At 44.6% G+C, this 24,134-nt stretch overlaps 1 protein-coding gene across 3 annotated transcripts in view; it reads left to right on the forward strand.

Annotated features, from left to right (window-relative positions):
* The window catches only part of CHD6 (chromodomain helicase DNA binding protein 6), a 219,925-nt gene that overhangs the window by 184,773 nt on the left and 11,018 nt on the right, over nt 1-24,134 (forward strand). For 2 of the 3 annotated variants that reach the window (XM_082645551.1, XM_082645552.1), the window contains 8 exons: nt 177-237; nt 13,230-13,290; nt 14,012-14,228; nt 15,811-16,049; nt 17,140-18,723; nt 21,485-21,636; nt 22,027-22,233; nt 23,247-23,699. In XM_082645551.1, the coding sequence (XP_082501677.1) occupies nt 177-237; nt 13,230-13,290; nt 14,012-14,228; nt 15,811-16,049; nt 17,140-18,723; nt 21,485-21,636; nt 22,027-22,233; nt 23,247-23,699 (2,974 nt within the window). The remainder of the gene's footprint in view (nt 1-176; nt 238-13,229; nt 13,291-14,011; nt 14,229-15,810; nt 16,050-17,139; nt 18,724-21,484; nt 21,637-22,026; nt 22,234-23,246; nt 23,700-24,134) is intronic. The other variant, XM_082645553.1, reaches the window with a different exon arrangement.

Below are 24,134 nucleotides of genomic sequence, written 5' to 3' on the forward strand. Positions count from 1 at the left end.
CTCTTCGAAGTTGTAACACTGGAAAAACCAAGATTTTGAGGCCTGTGGGGAAAGGGATCTACTAATATTCTCTTTGGTCAGTGATTCTGGGGGATTTTCATGCAAGCATCCTAGTTGCAAAATAGCTCCTAGGTGGTGTGTGATGCTTTTTATTATTTTTTTTAAATTTTATTTAGAGGCAACACAGATAAAGAAGACAATACAGAAGACAAAGTAGATGGCCTCCAGAAACAAATGGTGAGTCAAATGTGCTGTGTTTGTAATCCACACTATCTTTAATATCAAGAGAGACATCCTCATCTTGGTATATTGGTCTTTGGGAACTTGATTGCATTGCCGCAGTTGCATTGCATTTTCCCCAACATTTTATTATAAAAATTGTCAACTCACAGACTGCGTTGCCCTTTTATTCTAATGAAACTTTTGCTTTTGAGGTGACTGTAGATTTTAGATGGGATTGTAAGATACAATACAGGGTGATCCCGTGTACCTTTTATCCAGTTTCCCACCAGGCGCACATCTTGCAAAACTATGATACAATATCACAGGCAGGATGCTGACATTGACAGAATCAAGATACAGGACATTTCCACGACCACAGAGATCCATCATGTTGCCCTTTTATAGCCACATCTATATCCCTCCTACCTTCACCTCCTTTTTAATCCCTAGCAACCACTAACCTATTCTCCACTTTTGTAGTTTTGTCATGTTAAGAATATTATATAAATGGAGTCATACAGTATGTAACCTTTGGGGCTTGGCTTTTGTCACTCAACATGATTCCCTGTAGATTGATCCAGATTGTTGTGTGTAATGATAATTCATTCCTTTTTATCACCGAGTAGTATTTCTCCCTTCATCCATTGAAAAACATCTGGGTTGTTTCCAGTTTTTCACTATTTCAAGTACCTCTGTAAACATCTGCATACAGATTTTGTGTGAACTTACATTTCCATTTCTCTGGGGTAAATGTCCCGGAGTATAATTGCTGAGTCATGTAGTAGTTATATGTTTAGTATTTTCAAGAAACTTGACAAGCTGTTTTCTAGAGTAGCTGTACCATTTTACATTCCCATCAGTGATGTATGAATGATCCATTTTCTCCTCATCTTCACTGGCTTTTGGTGTTGTCACTAATTTTTATTTATTTATTTATTTATTTATTATTTATTTATTGGCTGCGTTAGGTCTTCCTTGCTGTGCACGGGCTTTCTCTAGTTGCGGCGAGCGGGGGCTACTCTTCGTTGCTGTGCGCGGGCTTCTCATTGTGGTAGCTTCTCTTTGTTGCAGAGCACGGGCTCTAGGCACACGGGCTTCAGTAGTTGTGGCATGCAGGCTCAGTAGTTGTGGCTCGTGGGCTCTAGAGCGCAGGCTCAGTAGTTGTGGTGCACAGACTTAGTTGCTCCGCGGCATGTGGGATCTTCCCGGACCAGGGCTCGAATCCGTGTCCCCTGCATTGGCAGGTGGATTCTTAACCACTGCACTGCCAGGGAAGTCCCTGTTTCTTAATGCGGTTAAAATATGGCCTATGGAAAACTCCTCAAGTTGGCTCCTGAGTTCTTTTGACATGATTCAGTCAAATATGGAAAGGAGGAAAACTATGAAAAATTCATACATATACATATATCCCCTCTTCTTTAGATTTCCTTCACATTTAGGTCACCACAGAGCAATGAGTAGAGTTCCCTGTGCTATACAGTACGTTCTCATTAGTTATCTATTATATACATAGTAGTGTATATGTGTCAATCCCAACCTCCCAATTCATCCTACCCCTCCCTTCTCCACCCTTGGTATCCATAAGTTTGTTCTCTACATGTGTGTCTCTGTTTCTGCTTTGCAAATAAGTTAATCTGTACCATTTTTCTAGATTCCACGTATAAGCATTAATATACAATGTTTGTTTTTCTCTTTCTGACTTACTTCCTTTTGTATGAACATCTCTGGGTCTATCCACATCTCTGCAAATGGCACTGTTTCATTCCTTTTTATGGCTGAGTAATATTCCATTGTATATATGTACCACATCTTCTTTATCCATTCCTCTGTAGATGGACATTTAGGTTGCTTCCATGTTCTGGCTGTTGTAAATAGCGTTGCAAGGAACATTGGGGTGCGTGTATCTTTTTTAATTATAATTTTCTCTGGGTATATGCCCAGGTGTGGGATTGCTGGGTCATATGGTAGTTCTGTTTTTAGTTTTTTGAGGAACCTCCATACTGTTCTCCGTAGTGGCTGTATCAATTTACATTCCCAGCAACAGTTTAGGAGGGTTCCCTTTCACCACACCCTCTCCAGCATTTACTGTTTGTAGATTTTTTGATGATGGCCATTCTGACTGGTGTGAGATGCTCAGCATCACTAATTATTAGAGAAAAGCAAATCAAAACTACAGTGAGGTATCATCTTGTTATCCTTTTGATGTCTGCAGAATTTATAATGCTATTCCCTGTTTCATTCCTTATATTAATAATTTGTGTCTTCTTTTTTTCTTATTATTCTTGGTAGAAATTTGTCTGCTTTATCTTTTTAAAGAATTGGAACTTTGTTTCATTGATTTTTCTCTGTTTTCTATTTTAAATTTCATTGATTTCTGCTCCTTATTCTTTTCCTTCCGGTTTTGTGTTGTGGTTTTTTTTTTTTTTTTTTTTTGGCTGCGTTGGGTCTTTGTTGCTACACACAGTCTTTCTCTAGTTGCAGTGAGCGGGGGCTACTCTTTGTTGCAGTGCATGGCTTCTTATTGTGGTGGCTTCTCGTTGCAGAGCACAGACTCTAGGCACACAGGCTTCAGTAGTTGTGGCATACGGGTTCAGTAGTTGTGGCACACAGGCTTAGTTACTCCATGGCATGTGGGATCTTCCCAGACCAGGGCTCGAACCTGTGTCCCCTGCATTGGCAGGTGGATTCTTAGCCTCTGTGCCACCAGGGAAGCCCCTCTGTTCTATTTTCCTCTTTTTCTAGATATTTGGGGTGGGAGCTTAGATTACTGATTTGAGACTTTTGGGCTTATTTAATGTATGCATTCAGTGCTATAAATTTCCCTCTCAGCATTACTTTAGCTAGGTCCCACGATTTTTACTATTTATTATAAATAGTAAAATTTGTTGTATTTCCATTTTCATTCAATTAATTTTTTTTCCCTTGAGACTTTTTCTTTGGCCCATGGATTATCAGACGTGTGTTATTTAATTTCCAAGTATTTGGAGATGGTCCTATAATCTTTCTGGTTTTTATTTCTAGTTTGATTCCATTGTGCTCAGAGAATACACTCTATTATATCAGTGGTTTTAAATTTGTTAAGTTATTTTTGTGGCCCAGGATATGGTCTTTCTTGGTATATGTTGCATGGGCACTTGAAAAATATGTGTATTGTGCTGTTGTTGGGCAGAGCGCTGCATAAATGTCAGCGCAGTCCTGTTAGTTGATAGTGTTGAGTTCTTCTGTATTCTTGCTGATTTTCTGTCTAGTTGTTGAGAGAGGAGTATTGAAGTCTTCAACTATAATTATGGATTTGTGTATTTCTCCTTTCAGTTCTATCAGTTTTTGCCTCACGTGTTTTGCAACTCTGTTGTCTGGTGCATATACACTTAGGATATGTCTTCTTTGTGGGTTGACTCTGCTGTCAATATATAATGTACCTGCTTGTGCCTGATAGTTTTTTTTTTTTGCTCTGAAGTGTACTTTATCTGATATTAATATAGCTACTCCTGGTTTCCTTTGATTAATGTTTGCATGATATAACTTTTTCCATCCTTTTACTTTCAGCCTGCCTATTTGAAATGAGTTTTCTATAGACAGTATTTAGTCGGGTTATATCTTTTAATGCACTCTGTCTAGTTGGTGTATTCAGCCACTTACATTTAATGTAATTATTGATGCATTAAGCCTTAAGTCTGACATTTTGTTTTCTCCATTTTTTATTCTCTGTTTTCTTCTTCCTGACTTCTTGTGGGTTATTTGAAACTTCTTTCTGATCCCTTTTTTGATTTATCTATGTTGGGTATGTTTTGTTTTGTTTTGTTTAAGTTTCTTAGTGGTTATTCTAGATATTTCATTACATATACATAATATATCACAGTCCACTGGCATTATCATTTTACCAGTTCAAGTGAAGTATAGTGTCCTTACTTCTAGTTTTGTCCCTTTATAATATAATTGTCTTAAATATTTCTTCTACATACATTTAGAATCATATCAGACAATGTTATAATTTTTGCTGCAATTCTGAAATATAATTGAGAAGATTCAAGAGGATAAGGAACATCTACTGTATTTACCCATATTTTTATTTACTTTGTTCTTCCTGGTGTCCCAAGATTTCTTCTTTCTGTTGACAGAAATTCCATTAGCTGTTCTTTTAGGATAGATCTGCTGGTGACAGTTCTTTTATTTTTCCTTCATCTGAGAATATCTTAATATCCCCTTCATTCCTGAAGGATATTTTTACTGGATATAGGATTCTGGGTTGACAGTTCTTTTTTTCAGCTCTTGAAAAATGTTGTGCCACTTCCTTCTGGCCTCCCTGGTTTCTGATGAGAAATCTTCTGTCACTCAAGTTGTTTTTCCCCTTAAGTAAGGTGTCTTTTCTCTGTTGCTACTTTCAGGATTTTTTTTTCTTTCTTTAGTTTTCAGAAGCTTAACTGTGATTTTTGTGTGTGTGGATTTCTTTGAGTTTATCCTGTTTGGTGTTTATCATCTTCTTGAATCTGTAGGTTTGTGTCTTTCACCAGATTTGGGGAGTTTCCAGCCATTATTTCTTGAAGTCCTTTTTCCTCTCCTTCTGGAACTCTGATGGTATGAATGTTAAATCTTTTGTTATAGTCCCACTGGTCCCTGAGGTTCTGTTTAGGTTTTTTTTTTTTTTTGGGGGCTGTGCCTCACGGCTTGCGGGATCATAGTTCCCCAACTGGGGATTGGACCTGGGCCACAGCAGTGGAAGCGCCAAGTCCTAACCACTGGACCACCAGGGAATTCCCTGTTTAATTTTTTTTTAATCTGTTTCTCTCTGTTGGTCACACTGGGTACTTTATATTTTTCTCTCTTAGAGCTCACTGATTCTTTTCTCTTTCTCCTCCATTCGCTGTTGAGCCTATCCATTGTGTTTGTTTTTGTTTGGTCTGGTTCATTTCATTATTGTATTTTTCAAATCAAAAATTTCTCTTTGGATCTCTGTTTCTTTGCTGAGATCTTCTTTTTCTTTGCTGAGATTTTGTGTTATCATTTGTGGCAAGTATGTTCAGAATTCCTCATTGAGGACTGCTTTAAATTCTTATGTCAGATAATTTTAAGACCTCTGTCATTTCAGTGTTAGCGTCTATTGATTGTCTTTTCCCATTCAGTTGGAGATCTTCCTGGTTCTTGATGTGATAAGTGATTTTTGATTGAAACCTGGAAATTTGGGGTATTACATTGTGAAACTCGGGATCTTATTTAAAACTTCTGTTGTAACTGATTGCCTCTGACACCTCTGTTGCAGGGGAATGGGGCGGGGTGGGTGGCAGAGTACACCACCTTTTTACTGCCTGGTGGGAGTAGAAGTTAATGTTCCCAGTCAGCCCCTGAAGATACCCAAGGCAGGGGTGTTTCTCATTACTGTTGGGCAGGAATGGAAGTTTAGATCTCCACGTGGTCTTTGCTGACACCATGGGTGTTGGTGACCGTATTACCACCTAGCAGGGATAAAAGTCCCAGCTCCCTACTTGGCTTCTTGACACCACCCAGCAGGGGAATGGGGTGCCCTGTCACAGCCTGGCAAAGGTGGAAGTCTAGAGTCCACCTTTAGACTCTAGAGGCCCACTCAGCCTTTGCCGGCATGGATGTGGTGAGCAGAAGTTTTTTCTGTGTTGTTGAGCTGAAGTGTAGCACATCTTGTCTTAACATTTTGTCCATTCCTAGCTTGCCCTTTTCCTAGTCCTTCAGTAGAGAGAGCAGGCTTTTGTTGGGGCTTTTTTTGTCGGTACCCTTTGTCATTTCCAGATAGCCAGCTTCTTTACCTCCAGATCTAGGATATATAAGGCAAAAAAGAAAACCCAGGAAACTCACCACTGTGTCATCCCATGTGTCCCAAAGTCCCTGGTTGGTCTGCCTTCTCTTCACCTTTCAGAGTTTTCTTAGGTTTGTTTTATATATAATGTCCAGGGGTTTTAGTTGTAAATATTGTGTGGAATAGGGAAATATGCATCTTCCCAGAAGCAGAAGTCTGTATTGCATTTTACAGATGAGTTTCTAGGGCTTTGCATAAGCAGACCAAAACCTTACTAGGGCCCCAGCACTATTTGACCACATTTTCTCTGGCTTTCAGTGGAGCAAATAAGTCTGTTAGAATTTCATGGGTTCTGTATCCCAGAGGTTACTGTAGCATTGTCCTTGCCTGACTCCATTACCAGAATAATCTTTCTTCTCCTCCTGATCACCAACCAAAAGTTTTCAATTCTCTTCTTTTGGTTCTAGTTTGGAGAATGGTATTTACTTTGGTTTCCATCAGCTCTGATTCCTGTAACAGTAACAATGACATCACTTTCCCAAAGTAAGAAATTATTATTTTTTGAAGATATGTTTCCATATCTCCTTGAGGTTTGTGAACCAGTGGATTGAAGCAAATCAGCATGAAGCTTCAGACCCTGGACCTGAAGGAAGTTGGGTTTGGTCTTGACAATTAAAATCTGAGCTCTGCCATTCTGGTAGAAGCTCTGCCTAGCTTCTACAGTTACTTCCTTTGTCTGGATTGTGGGATGTGTTTTCCCATGGAAATAACTTGAGTACCAAAGAAATGAAAATAGTACCTTAAATTCATATGGAACTTTACTCTTTCCAAAGCAGTTTTCCCATTTGTTTCAGTTGATCCTCACCTCAGCCATGTGAAGTAAGAGCTTCAGGTGTTATTGCCCTCATTTGAGAGCTGGGGAAATTCAGGCCCAGGACGTTAAAGGACTTTGCCAGATTCTCACAGCTACTAGATAATAGAGTTCAGACTAGATATTCTCTAGATATTCTGGCTTTTTTTTTTTCTGATCAGATATTCTTTTCATAGTCAAGAGAGTAGGAAGTGTTTTAGCTGTACGTACACACCCCTTCTCCCAGCAGCAACCTCTATGAAAAGGCAGCCCCCAGACCAACTGCAGGCCAGACCCAGCTCTGAGAGCTGTTCATAGTAAAGTTCACATGCTTATTAACTCATGCTTACTTCAGTCTTGGAAAGATCTGGGCACTGAAGTGGGAGTTGTGGCAGAATTGGTAAAATAACTCAAGTTCCCTTATAGTATGGTTAAACTCCTCTGGAACTACTTTTTTTTTAATTCATTTATGAAAGTAATGCCTGTATTATTTATTTTGCTCTTCAGATCCCTAAAACCTGGGCTATAGAATATAATCAAAAGCAGAAGGAATGGGGAGTGCCTTCTCCCAGATTTTGAGGTGAACAGATTATAAACAGAATAAGATTCACTTCTAGTCCACGTGCTAGAATAACAAACGTAGAGGAACAGCCAACATCTGAACCAAGCCTGCTCCCCCCACCCCAGCCCTTGTACTAAAGATACTGGTTGGGTGTTTCCTTCTCCCAGTTCTGTTCTCAGGCAGATCAGCAGGTTGAGGAAGCCCAAAGAGCGTATCATCCATCACTAAGTTAATTCATCTGAATTAAAAGACCTGGGCATAGGAGGGGGCCTGGTTGGTAGATGGGAGAATCTCAGCATTGCAAGGACCCTAACGCATGTCTGCATGGTCTCGGTGTTCCATCCCTTCTATGACATCACTGTGGGGTCATTCCAGGCAGGTGTAGGTGCTTCCAGGAATCCATGAAGGGAAAGGGGGCATGTGCTATCTTCCAAGGAAGCCCATTTCATGGTTGGGTAGTATTTCCTTATTCTGACCCAGAAATCTGACTCCCAGTTGGATCCATGGACTCTGTCTAGTTTTCTTCTGGTCCTGCAAAGAGCAAAACTGTTCTTACTTTCCTCTCCAATAAGACTAAGAAATTTTGAGACCAACTAGCTACCGTAATCTCTTTTAGTCTCTTTTCAGGTGAAGTATCCCTAATTCCTCTTTCTTTCTTCATATCATGTTGTCTCCAGACCCCTCGCTACTCTTGTGCCTTCCAGAGCTCACGGTGCTGTTGTCTTCTTCTAACGTGGCAGTTGGAGAACCACAGAATGTTAGAGGGACATGTGAGATGATTAGTCTACTCCCTTCCCCCACCCTTTCTGTTTAATACCAGTAGAGCTTTTGATTGGTAAACAGTTGCAGCTAGAGTCAGTGGACATGCCTTCTAAAGCAGTTAGTCAAAAAGTTTACTTGTGTTTGGGATGGTCTAGAGCCTAGAATGGTAAAGGAACTCGTTCTCTATCAAACCTAGTATGCAGGGAGGTTACCATCTCCTTTAACTGAGATCGTAATAAGTAGCGGCCCAGCTCTGCCTGGTGTAGTCCTTGTGCTCTAACCAGCAGTCTTGTCCTCGCTCTGCAGCACTTCCTACAGCAGGTGCTCTCTGTAAAAGGAGGCTGAGGTCATATGCACAGTGAACTAGGAAGAAACTCCTGCAGGGAAACTTAATGCCTAAAATGGTCAAATCCCACTATAAGAAAAGTTCAGTGAGGAACTGAACCATGACTTTATTCTTATGAGTTGAGAGTTTGAGCAGTCTCTGAACTCAAAATAGCGATATTTGAACGTAGATGGAGTACTTCCACGCTTACAAAGCACGTTTCCCCGTCAGTTAGGCATTGTTCTTATCCCCATTCTAGACGGGGGAGGCTCAAATAGTTTTAATGAGCTGCAAAAAAAGTCATACTCGTCAAGAGCAGTGTCTGCCTGCTCACATCTTTTTCTAAATCCTGCAGTCTTTCCATTATAAAATCCTTGAATTTTGTGTTAATGACATTTGATGTGTATCTACTTTCTACATGAAATTTATGAAGGTAGTAGGATGCTTGATATTTCTGCAAAATGAAAACTGCTGTGGGATTTTTTTTTAACTGCGCCTTCATGCATCCTGTTACCTCTACACAAAGAGTCCTTATATTCTCCTCCTGGCGAACTCCTGTGTCCTTCAATCTGAAGCTCAAAAGTCACCTCTCAGATGTCTTTCCCCTACCTGATTTGGGCCATGCAGAGTTGGTGACCCTTTCTGGTTTTCCCACTGTGTTTAGGAGCACTCATCACACTGCATGGCCAGTATTTATTTTATGTCTCTTGTAATGGCCAGAATGTGGGCTCTAGAAGGATAAGGACTCCATCCTTCCCACTGTCAGAGCTCCTGAACCCAGCACAGTTCCTGGCAAACAAATGTAGGAAGGCAGCTCATCGCCGCTCTTTTGGCCCTGGAGTTTTGTAAGGGCTTAGAGGAAATTCCCTGGGTCTGCAGGTCTGTGCTGCCACGCCACTGCCTGCATCCACACCCAGACCAAAGAGGGAAGGCAGCCGGGCCTGGAGGAACAGCCACAGGCAAGGGGGATCTGCTGTTCTCAGATCAGGAAACAGCCCTGCATCCTCGGCGGAGAAGTGCCACGCGGGAAACTAAGTTACTCTTAGTGACTGACAGTGCATTTGATTGAACCAGGTGTGTCTTCAGCCACCGGAGGCAATACAGCCCAGTGGTTAGAGCTCCTCGTCTGGGGTCAGGCCTTCTAGGTTTGAGTTCCATCTTCACCACTTAATAACTATATGTAGTATTAGATAAGATTATCAACCTCTCATTCTACAGTTTCCTTCTGTCTAAAAAGGGTCATTTAGTCATTTAGAATGAATAAATGAAAAACGCACGTGAAGTGCTCAGTATAGTGTCTGGCCATTTACTTACCTGTAGACTTTTGTTGTGATTGCTGCTGTTTTCCACTGCGTCATGAAGCTATCCTTAGAGAACACACTTCAACTGAAAGATAGAAATGCTGAAGGATCCTCTAGCAGTTGGGCCTGTAAGTGGGTATCTCCTTGGTGCCGGCTGCCGTGTGTCAGGCATTTGCTTTGTGCCGGCATTTGGTTAAACACTTTGCATAATCAACTCATTTGTGCCCCACAATCACCCGTAAAGTACTATTATCTCCATTTTGCAAATGAAGAAATGAGCTTGAGAGAGGTCGAAACAACTTGCCCAAGGCCAGAGAGCAGTGGACTGTCAGACTCCAAACACAGGCGTGCTCAAGATGCAGAAACTGCAGGTTGGAACTAATCTGTTGCCCTTGCTTTGACAGTCTTATTTGTCAGCACTCTCTGGGACCCTGCACTTGGAAATGATTGATTCATACTTCTTCTGAGATGATTATTTCTTTCAGATTGATTCACAGAGGCAGAAACTAGGATACTACATGTTCACGTGCAGACTTCAGAGGCAGGGCTTTCCATGTGCTCCCTGCGATACCGGTCTGTCAGACTCACATTAAATTGGTTATGCGACCACAAGATTATGACGTCTTTTTCACTTTGGCTGCTGCTAAGCCAGGTCTTCTCCTTTCTGTCAGTGATAGAGAGGGGACCTGCCATCAGGAGAGGGCAGGAGACAGAAAGGCACTTACGGCTTCCAGAATCTTTCCTTACTTGAGGGTTTGCCTAAGGCCAACAGAAACTGTTAGGGAGGGTGGAAAGGAAGCCTGCATGGCGGGTGTGCCTTCCTCACACCAAGCCCGGAGCTACCCCTGTGGATTCGGTGCCCACGGCAGCCACACATCCATCGTAATAAGGAGCGTGGTAGCCCTGGCGCCTGACCCCACACCTCATAGGCTGTACAGCATTTCTCAGTCTAGAAGTGTCTATAATTACAACTTTCAGCATTCTAAGGGTCTTCACGGGTACTCTAAGAATACCCAAAAACGTTCTCTATGGCAGGAAGAATGGAAGGCCTGGTTGTTGGTGTTTGCTTGCTTTTTAACTACCTAAATAGTGGGAAAGGCTGCTTTGGCATATTTAAGTGTCACTTCAGAATGGTACAGTAGATCAGCTTGAAGTTCCTTCTCTTCACTGATATTACATGGGCAAAGAAGAGAGATTAAACTAGTGTTCTTCAATTCTAAATATGTTGCACTCTCTAAATCAGATTTTCAGCCGGGACTCTCTTTTTGTTCTGTTTTGGGCAGCTCAGTGGTTACAGTATAGGTTCTCATCAGACTACTGTGTTCGAAACCCAGCGCTGCCCCTTGGTAGCCATGTGACCTTGGCAAGTTACAGAACTTTCTAGGGCTTGTTTTCTGCCTCTGTAAAATAAGGATAGTAATACTTTCTACCTGGGAAAGCAGTGCTGATGACCAAAGGAGATAAGCCGTGTAAAGGGTTTTGCACAGTAACACGTAGTTCTTGGTAACGTCAGCTATGACCACTATTCTCGTAAGAAAGAAATGCATTCAGAAAATGAACCCCTGCCCCTCTGCCTTTCTCAGGTCCTTCCCCGGTATTAGGGGCCTAAGAGAGTGGTTTGAATTTTCACTATTGCCAGTCATAGGTGTCTGTCCATCCCTCCTGAACCGAGGTGCTGCTCTCCTGGGCTGTGCCCCAGTTTTCTGTAAAGGACCAGACAGTAAATATCTTAGGCCTGGGGGCCAGTAGAGTCACATCTTCTTCGCCTCCTTCTCTTTCACCCCCTCCTGCCCCTCCCTTCCTTCCTCCTCCTCCTCTTCTTCTTCCCTTTAAAAACCATTCCTTAGCTTAAGGGCCACACAAAAACAATCTACAGGCTGCAGATTGCTGACCCTTATTCTGACAGAATCTGACCCTGTGCTCCACCATGGCCGAAGTCATGAATCCTGGGGTTATTCTCACCTATCATTCAGGTCAAAAGATGCAAGTCAGAAAAACAATAAGAGGGCTTCCCTGGTGGCGCAGTGGTTAAGAATCTGCCTGCCGGGGCTTCCCTGGTGGCGCAGTGGTTGAGAGCCTGCCTGCCAATGCAGGGGACACAGGTTCAAGCCCTGGTCCGGGAAGGTCCCACGTGCCATGGAGCAACTAAGCCCGTGCGCCACCACTACTGAGCCTATGTGCTGCAACTCCTGAAGCCCGCGTGCCTAGAACCCGTGCTCCGCAACAAGAGAAGCCACCGCAATGAGAATTGCGCTCACCGCAACGAAAAGTAGCCCCTGCTCACCGCAACTAGAGAAAGCCATGCACAGCAACAAAGAACCAAAGCAGCCAAAAATAAATAAATAAAATAAATAAGTTTGTAAAAAAATAAATAAAAAGTAAAGTTTTTAAAAAAGAAAAAAGAAAAACAATAAGATAGGTGGGAAAATGGGTGAAATACGTGAAGGGGATTAAGAAGTACAGACTTCCAGTTATAAAATAAATTAATCACAGGGATGTGATGTACTGCATCGGGAATGTAGTCAGTAATATTAGAATAACTTTGTGTGGTGACAGATAGAAAGTACGCCCATGGTGGTGATCATTTCTTAATGTATAAAGATACCGAATCACTGTTTTACACCTGAAACTAATATGATGTTGCAAGTCAACTTTACTTAAGTAAAAAAAAAAAAAAAAGTAAGTTTTTGTGTTAAAAATGGAGTAAGTTGAAGACTCGCACTGTCTCTTCGTCCACACCTAGACTCCCACATGCTTTGTGTATAAGGAGCCTCTGAAGTTCCATTCCTGAGACCAAGAAAGGCTTCGTAAAGGAATCCATTAGAGCCAGGTTGACATATACTCCAACTTGGATAAGCTCTGTGCCTGTGATATTATTTCAGATTCTGAGCTTCAGATCATGATTTTAATTTTAAATTCCTGGAGGTTTGTGCCATCAGGTCTCCTGTCTGGAGCAGTCATGTTTTAGGAAAATAGCGTCTATTGCTGTGAAGTAAATGAAGCATAATGAACATGAGCATGACAGTTTTTCACAGCAGAAATCCAAAAATGCAGGCACATGCTTTGTGAAATGACAGTATTAGGCTGCAAGTGATGATAGTAGAGCAAATATTTAATTCTCAACTAAAGGAGTGCATGTAAAATGTAGTTGCCAGGGGAGCATGCCAGTTCATCATTCTTAAAGCTCATTCTCTACGGGCAGACTCATTCCACACAATTCCAGGGGGGAAAAGTGCTTATTTTAAATAAACTGCTTTCTGGCTCTTTTAAGACTCTGTGCATAAGTAAGCTTTATTCATCAGGGACCACCTTGATCTTTGAGATGCTCTTGGGCAGGGGATGTCTCTTGTGCCTCTTTACTCCTTCTGTTTAGGGACTGGGTTTCTGAGTTGGCCTCTTCAGAGCTGCATTTTTGCTGACAGCATGACTTCATTTATCCCTAGGAAAGTTCCAGTGATGGAGGTGATGGCATTTTTGGTGAAAAGAAGGATGACAGCCGGGCAGGTGAGACTGTGTCCTTCTGAAGGCAAAGAAAAGTAAGGTCCCTGTTTGTAGTTATCCTGGAGTTCATGTGTAATAAAAAAGAAAAAAATGCTGCTTTTTAAGGAGGCTCTTTTTAAAAGCCAATTAAGTTGACCTTCATCAAACTCTGCGGGAGTCACACAGGGAGCGTTAATGTGGCTCTGGCCAGCTTTCTCCACCTGGCACTGAATTCAACAGTGAAATGAAGTCAGGATGGAGTCTGAAAGATAAAAAGGAATCGTGGTTTCAGTGATTTTTTTTTTCTTTTGAGAAAAGTTAGGGGTATTTGGTTTGTTCTTTTGTTTGTTTGTTTTTCTGAATTCAAACTTAACGGAGGCTTTGATGTTTGGAAGGCCCAGCTACACAAAAGCCCCTAGTTCTAAATGGAGATGGCCACAGAGCATCCACTTAAGCCGATGCCTTAGAGCAAGGCCCTTGAGTCAGTTCTGCCCCCACAGACGGGCACATTTGTACCGGAGAGAGAGCAGAACCCACCATACCTAAAGCTGCTTCTAAAGTGCAATTGCAGCCCTTCCAGCTGTGCCTAGCTCCCGAGCTGATTGTTGAACAGCAGCTACTTCCATTAAGTTACTGAGTCAGCTTTAGTTTTCTTTAAACGAAGGGGAAGCACAACCACCAAAAAACCCAGTTGCCTTTGTTTAGTTCTGTTTGTAAATACTAATATCCTCACTGATGTTTGAAGCCCAGGATGGCTCCGACCCAGACAAATCACCCTGGCCAGTTTCGTCTGCACTCACAGCTCGTCTCCGACGCCTGGTCACCATTTACCAGCGCTGTAACCGCAAGGAGCTCTGCCGACCTGAAATCCTGGGACCAGGAAACCAGGGATACTGGGTCCAGGAAGAGATGTTCCGGAGGTCCTCAGAGATGGATCTCATCAACAAGGAAGCCCAAAAGAGGTAAAAGCCAGTGGCCAAAAGGGTGTGCTGAGCTGCGCACTGGGTAAAGGTGACAAAGGGAACCCAACAGCTGGGGGCCAGGTGTGTCCAGTGTTCTCATATAGAGTCAGGTTGTCTCTAGAGTGAATTAAATCCAGCCTCCGACTGCAGTGGTGTTTTCGTGCTGACTGGGGAGTCTGGTGATATCTAGGACACCCTCTGTTCACAGTTCCCAGACTTGTGTGATTTTCCAACCTTACCCTCTTCCCTAAGTTGGACCCCAGTCTCTGGGGATGTGATTTAAACACCACACTAGCATGTATCAGATCATATTCTTTCAGCAGCAAAGTGAATAGTGTGCATTGAAGTTGTCTTATTGTAGCCAACAGTCCTTATCAAGCCTTTGAGAACAATAAGTACCATAAAATGCCAGCCCAGAAGGAAGGAGTTACTTGCCCATCTGAGAATTAAGGTAAAAATGGCTGCCTAAGGCCAGCACAGGCTAAGAATGATGCCAGGAGAGCAAATCAACAAAGCTGCTGTTCTTTGAGTCTTTATATCTCTCCATCCTTTTGGTGTAACATCCAGTGAATTAAAAGAATACCACATAGTGAATTCAATTATTGATACTTCTGTATACTCGTGACTTTATGAAATTTGGTAATTGGGGGAGTAGATTTCTCCCATCTAGCTCCAAAGAGAGAACCAGAGCCCCTCCTTCCCTACTTCTCACTCTTCCACTTACCCTCTCACCCCTCTCCTAGCTCACTGCCTCTGGGGGTGGCGAGTACCGTGCCCAAGAGCCCCTGGTGAAGACTACAGTGGTATATAATAATCCATTTTCCATAAGTCATTATCTTAATCCTGCAGGATATAAAATCTAGAGAACCTTCGTGTCCTAGGAAAGATGATTGTTGTGGGCAGCCTGCCTACCTGAGACCAGGAAGGAAGCCAGTGTGAGATGGGAGTCAGGGAGGTGGGTGGCTGAGGGAGTCTCCTCCCTGCTCTGGACCAGTGTCTCCCTCTGTAAAATGAAGGAAGTGAATTTAAGGGCTTGAAAGGTCCCTCCAGGATTCTGTGATTCTCTGTTGTCGTATGGCAGAACGTTTAAGCATATAGAGTACTTTTAAATTAAAATCTTTATCTCCCACAAGAGGAAATGAATTAGGTAATTTGTAAAATTAATGAATCAAGGGGACTTCCCTGGTGGTCCAGTGGCTAGGACTCCACGCTTCCACTGCAGGGGTCGCAGGTTCAATCCCTGGTCGGGGAACTAAGATCCCGCTGCTCAGGATGGCCAAAGAATGCTGTGCAGTACAGCCAAAAATAATAATGATAATAAGATAAAATAAAATTGGCGAATTAAGATCTCAAGTACGCACATATGATTTGAAGGTGGTGGTAGAGGCTGAGGGGCTGCCTTGTTATAAGCCCCTCCACCCAAGTCAACCTGAATAAAAATAAACAGTAAAATAGACCCGCTCTGCCTGCTCTCTTGACTTCCTGGGCTCTCCCAAGTAGGTGCTCAGTAAGTAGTTGTTGGCTTTTTTTAACTGAAAAAAAAAGAAAACAGCTCACTCTCCTTCTTTGATTCCCTCTCTAGGTGGACTAGGAGAGAGCAAGCAGAGTTCTACAGAACAGTGTCTTCCTTTGGTGTCGTTTATGATCAAGAAAAGAAAACCTTTGACTGGACGCAGTTTCGCATCATTTCCCGTTTGGACAAGAAGTCGGACGAGAGCCTGGAACACTATTTCTATAGCTTCGTGGCCATGTGCCGCCACGTCTGTCGTCTGCCAGCCTGGAAGGATGGTGGTGAGGACAGTCTCTGTCACTATATCCCAGGTGGGACAAGGAGAGAACGTGCTTATTTTCAAGGTACAGAGTTAGGTATAACTATAGACGCGGAGCCGACGTGAAGAATTCAGGTAAAGACCCGTGGGTTTTCACAAATCCACGGACTTCTAATTGGGTCCACCCTCATAAAATAAAATCTCTCTCCCAAAATGATGTGATTCCAATGAAAATTGAAATTCAGATTAAAATGTGACAGAAATATTAAGAAACTACTATTAATTACCTTTTCCAAAGTATGCTTTTTTTTTTTTTTTTTTAAGTCTCATAGAGAATTATCCTACTATGAGCTTTGCACTCTCCTTAGATTAAATCTTAAATGTTTTCTCATGTGTTGACTTGTAGCTATGGAAAACTAGTGGCTGTCATTTAAGCTCCCTGGGCTCCACTAGAGACCTCTTCTAAGAAATTTCTTCCTGGTTGGAATTTGCAGCAGCTTCCTCCTTGTCCCTCTTCAGTCTCGTACTCGTAGATTAACTCGCTCTGGACCGTATAACTGTATTCTGGGAAAACTGAAACAAATGTTGAGCCTATTCAGTGTGGGTTCTGGGCTGGCGGCAGCATGTACAGACACCCCGCCTTCTGCCCGCCTGTGGCACAGTTAGGCTGTTTTCATTAAAGCCAGGGAGCTGCATAGATCGGAAAGATCTGGACCTTGGAGTCATGCTGACAAGACCTGGACTGGAGTCCTGGTTCTGCCACCTTGAGCAAGTTCGCTTATCTGAGCCTCCTTCCTCATCCTTACACGAGGATAATGATGGTATAGCATAGAGTTCTTACGAGAACTAAATAACAGCCATAAAGTACCTAGTTAGAAGGTACCTAGTCCATGCTTATTGACCGGGAACTAATATTTCCCGAACTGGAGTTTTCAGGCTCTTATTTCACCTTCACTGGTCTGTCCGTGTTTCGTAAAAACCTTCCCTTCTCTTGCAGCTTTTCAGTTTAGTGGGGCCACTAAGGCCCTGCCTTGCTGAGGACCCAGGGAGTCAAACTATAAGATCAAAGATGCAGGCGCTCAGGTGGGCAGGAATTGTCCAAGGGCCACCTTAAGTGACAGGCTCTGTGTTCACCTTTGCAGGCCCCCCCGATCCCAGCATCTGTGTTGAGCCCATCACTGAAGAGCGGGCCGCGAGGACCCTGTACCGCATCGAACTGTTGCGGAAGGTCCGGGAGCAAGTGCTGCAGTGTCCTCAGCTGCACGAGCGCCTTCAGCTCTGCAGGCCCAGCCTCTCCCTCCCCGTCTGGTGGGAGTGTGGAAAGCACGATCGGGACCTGCTGATCGGCACCGCCAAGCACGGGCTGAACCGCACCGACTACTACGTCATGACCGACCCCCAGCTGTCCTTCCTGGACGCCTACAGAAACTATGCCCAACACAAAAGAACCGACCCCCGGGCTCCAGGGAGTCTCTGTTGCCTTTACCAGACCAACTCCAAACTGTATGAATCTCTTGCGTATACTCAAATGAGCAGGACTTCCGAGTCCCTTGAAAATGAACCCGAGAATCTAGTGAAAATAGAAGGTAGGGATGATCATCTTGGTCCACCTCGGGGCAGCTTATCTGACATGACTTGTGAAAACTTTATATCTAAAGTTCAGGATGTCATTTCCATCACCCGTGATGAGAGTCTGCTGCCCGAGTCCTTGGAGAGCATGATGTATGGTAAGAAAGCACTAAGCCAGGAGCCACTCTCTTTTCAGGAGAGCCCAGGTACCAATACCGAATCCAGACAAGACGCCGTGGCTCTCGCAACCAGCAGAGATGGAAACTTCCAGCCTGGTGGCCACGAGGCAGAAATAGCCTCAGGCCCCTCTTTTATGGATACATTAGAAGCAGGAGTAGCTCAAATGAACATTAAAAATGGAAAACATTTGCTGGTGTCTCTTTCACAGGAAGAGGAACTCTGCTGCAGCGAGGCAGGGCAGAGACCTGAAAGCCTTGGGCAGCTGGAAACCAAATGCACAGCCTCCTCTTCCTTGGACCAAGGAAATGAGAGCGGGTTTGTTGACATGTGCAATCTGAGTGTCTGTGACTCCAAAAGAAACCTGTCATCAGATCAGCAGTTAATTGATTTATTAGAATGCAAAAGTTTAGAAAGTAAATTGATTTTGGGTCGGAACCACAGTGATGAGGAGGAGGAAGAGGAGGAAAATGAGGAGGAAAACCTAGACCTGGCTGCAGGCACGCGGGAAAGGCCGGAGTTGTCGCCTCTTACCGAGCCCACTGCTCGTATGGCAGGGGAGAAGTGCTGCAGTGGCTTTCTTGTGGACGAAGCCAAGAAAGGAAGCCTGGCGGCCAGAAGCCAGCATCCTGGACCGCAGGGCGCTTTTCTTCCCGCAGCCTGTCAGTGTCACTGCAAACACATGGAGAGGTGGACGCACGGCCTCGAGAATGACCAGTTTGAAGTGGAGAAACCCCAGGGTTACAACCCAGACCCGTACAAAAGCAAAGCCAATAATGTCACAATGGGGGGCGAGCTCACCGCTCTTCCGCCAGAGCTGTTTCAGGTGAAGCATGAACTTTTGAAAGAACCCTGGAAAGAAAGTGCAGAAGGGAAACAAGGTTTCCCTACATATCTCGAAGGCAGTGAACTCAAGGCGGAAGACGTGGATTTTGAGAGTAAAGACGATTATGATAGAGACGGGAACTGCCAGAGTCAAGGTACAGTGTGTGGGATCTTGTATTTTGGATCAGCCAGTTCTCGCAAGACAGGGAGGGCGAGTGTGTTGGCGGGGGTGGGGGGGGGGTGTTAAGGGTTTTACAGATTCTGCAAGGGACCTGCTTACACTCACCGTGTTGTTTAAAAGCGAAGGTCACAGGCCTTGGTCTGAAATGAGGCAGAGCAGCTTAACTCTGATCATTCCAGAAAACTGAGGATGATTGTAGACGATCGTAGCACCTTGGCTGTGTCAGCTGCGTGATTTGGGCAGGGGCTGTGTGCTGTTATATGATAGATGCCAGATACAGTGTTGAGGGGAAGGAATTCGTTCTTCCACCAGGTAAAGTGCTGGTGAAAGTAGAACAGCCAGGGAACGCCAAGAACCTGCAGTTTAACGGAGGTGCAGGTAATGTTTCAGGAACGCCACAAAAATACAAATAAACGTGATCTTTATTAAGGTGAGCAAAGACTGTGCCGTTTATTCACGTGTTTGTCAAAACCCTGTGTTGTAATGTCGGTGCACTGGGTTGAGATTCCTTTAAGTAACTCAACAGAAATAAGAATAACCAAATTACATGCCACTCAATAAAAAATGCAGATAGATTTGATCTTTTTAAATAGGGAAATCGTAGGTAAGGAAGGGATTTTAAAATGTTAATCTAGGTGACCCTGAGATTTGTATATGCTTTGCAGGGATATGAATACAGTGATTAGAGATCCTGAGCAACAACAAATGGGTCTTAACTTTTTCACTGTTGTCTTTATGTCCTCAGACCCAAGAGGACATATTAGGGTGAACAAAAGATAGTTCTGTTTATCCTTGTCAGAAAAACAAAAAATACCCTGTAGGTGCCTGGCCTGGTGCCAGGGGCCGAGTGATGCTCAGGGATTCAGTCAGGCCGGCCCCTCCCCCCAGGCAGTGACTTCATCTAAAGAGGGAAACCCTGCCCTGGGTTGTCCCACTTCCTTTGTATTTCTGAACTCCCACCTTTGGTTTTAGCCTCGTGATAACTTGGGAAAGGTTTTGAACCCAAATTAAAATGTACACACCAGCCAAGCTGAGGACATAGAAACTGAACTGAAAGGAGCTTCATCGGCCTGTGGCCCCAGCTGACCCAGGAGGAGCCAACCCAGACCTTGCCCCAGGCCACGAAGGGTCCCTGCCACGTGTGGAATTACATGTATACATTGCTCTTGGAACTCTGTTGTGGGGGAAATCAGCGAGTACTCAGTCCTGGGCAATGTAGACAGTCCAGTGAGGATGGGCTAGAGGAGAGCTGTGCTGGCCTGGACTTCCTCTGGTGGCCGTGGCATCCGGCTGGGCTGGGCTGGGAGACAGCAGTGAACTTGATACAGGCTTTGGTGAGCATCGCACACACTCGGCTGGGGGTTGTCCCTAGCACCAGTGCTTTTAAAGACGCTTTGACAGACCCCAGTGGTCTCCTCCACACATGAGATGTGGGGGAGGCGAGGCAGAGGGGGTTGCCCTATTTCTGAGGATGGAGCTCGGCCGCTGAAGGAGCAGTAACTGGCACAGCTGTCAGGGCCAGTGCCCGGGCTCCTGGCTCCTTCTCCAGGGTTTTCCCTCACGCAGCATTCCGCTTTTTTCTTAAAATTTAAGTTCAGCTTTTCTGCTTAAAGCCTTTCAGCGGTGCTCCCCATTGGATCTAGAATAAAACTCAAATTTTCTGTCCTGGCCTGCAGAGCCCAGCATGTTCCGGATGATCTGCCCCCTGCCTCCTCATCTTCGTGGGTGGTCTCTCCTTTGAGAGGTCCTCTCTACCAGCCTTCCCTTCTACCGGTCGGTTTTTCCCTCTTATTCCCTATCATGACACCTTGTTTCTTTCCCTTTATGGCCCTCACCCTGGTTTATAATTGTAACTATTCGTTTATAATTAGTGCATTTTCCCAACTGTCTTTCGCTCATGGAGCTGTAAGAGCCTAGAAAGCCAGGGCCACATCTGTCTTGTTTATCCTTGAATCCCCTGGCCTAGCAAGGCCCTGCTCCTGGTGAGGGGTTGGGGGGGCGGGTCCCTGCGACCCCCTGGGAGACTTGTTGCATAGTCAAAAGTGAGACCACCACGTTTCAGAGGATAGACGTTCCGTGTCCTTTCACCATGAAGGAGGTTCACAACTTTTCCTGGACATTATGCTACACACAGTTCATTCCCTGTCATCTCCGTTCAGTGGACCTTTGAAGATCCGTTTCACAAGTGATAGTAAACATTCACCACTGAAGACTGAAAGAATGAGTGGCATTTCCATTTCTTTCCATCAGTGACGTACTTTAAACGTTCTAGGTTTCTTTGCATCATTTTTTATATAAATCAGGTCTATTTTACCTTCGTTGTAAGTTTCAGGACTTTTCTTCCTTCGTCATTAATACCAGCCTCTTGCTGTGTTACATTTCCTACACTCTCCCCACTTCTGTATCAGAGCATAATGTTCACTTGCCTCTCATCCACTGCACCAAACGGGAAAGCCTCTTTGCGGTGCTTCATCGTCGTCGTTGTTGTTTGGTTGTGGATGCAGACTCTTAACTGGATGACTTGCATGGGTAGCCCTAGAGCAGGGTGTGCCTTTATGGCTTAACCGATAGAGTGCTTCTGGAAATAGAAAGCATGGTAATTAATAATTCAATTTAAAATAAATGAGCACACGCTGGGCTCATTAAAAAACAAGATCAGACGTCCTCATCTTTCAGATCACTAGTATCTCCCGAGCGCCTAATTCATTTTTTTAACCTTTAACCTTCCTTCCTAGATTATCCAGGGAAATACTCTGAGGAGGAGAGCAAGAACTCGACCTCGGGCATCGCAGGGGACCTCGGGGACAACCTTCAGGAGGCTCGGGCTCCCACCATTGCACAGCTGCTCCAGGAGAAAACCCTCTATTCCTTCTCCGAGTGGCCAAAGGTACCTCCCAGAGCTTGCATACTCCACCCAGAGCATCCTCAGCTTTGACTCCTTTCCTTTAAACCTTTTAGAATATTTCTGAGAAGCAGACTCAGACAAATGTTTAGTATCTTTAAAAGGTACTAGTTATGTTACATTAAAGATATATGCTCCTAATTAGACCATAAGACAGAAGTGTCAGCGTATCTTCGTATTTACAGTGCTGTGGCTTTTAATCTTCATTGTCCAGACGATACCATTTCTTTTAAGACTTGTAAAGTGAGTCCATTTGTGTGCGCCCTTTTCTAATCAATTCCTTCTGGTTAAAAAACTTGCCACTTGATTTCAAGGGATTTTGTGAATTTGGGTAACTTGGTACTCATTCCTCAGAGCTTTTGTTCTTTTTTATAGGATCGCGTGATAATCAACCGCCTGGATAACATCTGCCATGTGGTGTTAAAGGGGAAGTGGCCCTCCAACCAGCAGTATGAGCCCTCAGCCGCGCTGCCCACCCCCGTGTTAACCAGCGGCGCTGGTCCCCGCAGCAGCCTTTCAGAGCCAGAGGCATCAGAACACGTCTTCAGCAGTGGTGCAGCGTTGGTGGCCCAGATGCAGAAGGTGAGGCTGTAAGAATATTCTTGACCTTGAAACAAAGGAGGAGGACGCTTTGCACTTCTTAATTGAGTCATTCATTCAACAAATACTGAGTGGAGAGGAATTTTTTTCTTTCTTTTTTTGGGGTCAAGCCATTAGTGTTCTTTGAGGAATCTGGATTTTATCCTGTAGGCAGCAGAGGCTGCAGTTTTGGAGCGGGGAAGTCGTGATGAAAGTGTGTTTGCAGCTCAACGGGAGTGGTGTGCAGGTTCATGGGAGATGGGGGTCAGGGAGGGGCTGTGCCTCCAGGGCTGGGAGGCAGGTGGGCATCTGAGGAAGAGATAAGTTCTAGACCAGCTTAGTGGCAGAGTGGCTCCAAAGAAAGGTCGGGGAGGGAGTTGGCTGGCATGTCGTGATGACTGATGACTATATGAGGAAGGGGAGGCGTGAACGGATCGGGATGTTCAACACTTGAGGACTGAGAACGGTGGCAGCAGATAGAAATGAGGGGAGTCAAAGCAGGCATGAGTTTTATTTGTGGTTTATAAACTCAAAGGTCAAGTTTAAGGAGGCGTGGTTATTAGCACACTAGCTCGCACTCTCAGCTGCACACTGGACTCCGCTGGGGACCTTGAGAAGCTCCAGATTCTGACTGAATTGGTCCAAGGTGTAGACTCGATATTGGCTTTTTTTTTTTTTTTTTTTTTTTTAACTTCCCAGTTGATTCTGAGGTACAGCTGAGCTTGAGATTCCCTAAACTATGATCTTGCAATTCCAGGTGTATAGTTCATGGACTAGCAGCTTTCACAGCATCTGGAAACTTGTTAGAAATACAGAGAATCTCAGGCCCGCTGAAGTTGAATCTGCATTCTAACAAGCTGTCCAGGTGATTTAGTAGTAAAGTTTGAGAAGGTTTGAGTTAGAAGAAGTTCTGAGAAGGTGATTACTAGCCCCAAGGAAATGGGGCCTAGAAAGAGCTGGCATTCAGCCACAGAGGTGGCATTCAAACCTCTCTTGCCACATGTGTGTGTTCGCAGGAGAGCTTCTTGGCTTCAGTATTCACAAAGGATGAACAGAAGCACAGGCGTCCCTATGAGTTCGAGGTGGAGAGGGACGCAAAGACCCGGGGCCTGGAGCAGTTCCCCGCCACCCACAGGCACCCCCCCATCGTCCTCAACGGCTGGCACGGAGAGTCAGCGATAGACCTCTCCTGCCCATCGGAGGGGTCCCCGGGGGCCACATCCCCTTTCCCAGTGAGCGCCAGCACCCCTAAGATTGGGGCTGTCGGTTCACTTCAAGGAGCCCTTGGCATGGACTTGTCTGGGATTCTGCAAGCCGGCCTGATCCATCCAGTGACTGGACAGATCGTCAACGGAAGCCTCAGGAGAGATGACGCTGCCACCAGGAGGCGGAGAGGGAGGCGGAAGCATGTAGACGGAGGCGTGGACCTCATCTTTCTGAAGGAGCCGACACTCCAGGCGGGGATCTTGGTGGGTATATGAGCCACTAAGTACAAACATTGACCTCTGTACACTGAGCAACAAACCCTTCTTCCTCAGACACAACACTTTCTGATTATGGATCTTTTGTCCCTATTTCAATTGTCCTGCTTACCTTCTCGTCATCAGTTGCTCTCAGTCTCTTTTAGAAATAGGTGTTAGTCCATCGAGGGCCCTTAACCTGCATGCAACCTGGAAAAACGAACCAGGAGGTCTCACCATTTCACACAGTAACAGCCCAGCCTCCAGTGTCTCGGAGCCACTGGTGATCCAAAGAGTAAAGCAAAAGCAGGGCTGTGTTTGCAACAGCGTTGTTCCAGGTCAGTGCGCTTTCCAAGAGCTGGGATTTGGGGGTCAGGACGTCCTGAACATTAATCCTGGCTCTGCTGCTTGACCTGCTGGCCACCTTGAGCCGCCCCCCTTTGC

Source organism: Mesoplodon mirus (genome assembly GCF_964341445.2).
Source record: "Mesoplodon mirus genome assembly, chromosome: 15".
In the NCBI taxonomy this organism is placed as follows: Eukaryota; Metazoa; Chordata; class Mammalia; order Artiodactyla; family Ziphiidae; genus Mesoplodon; species Mesoplodon mirus.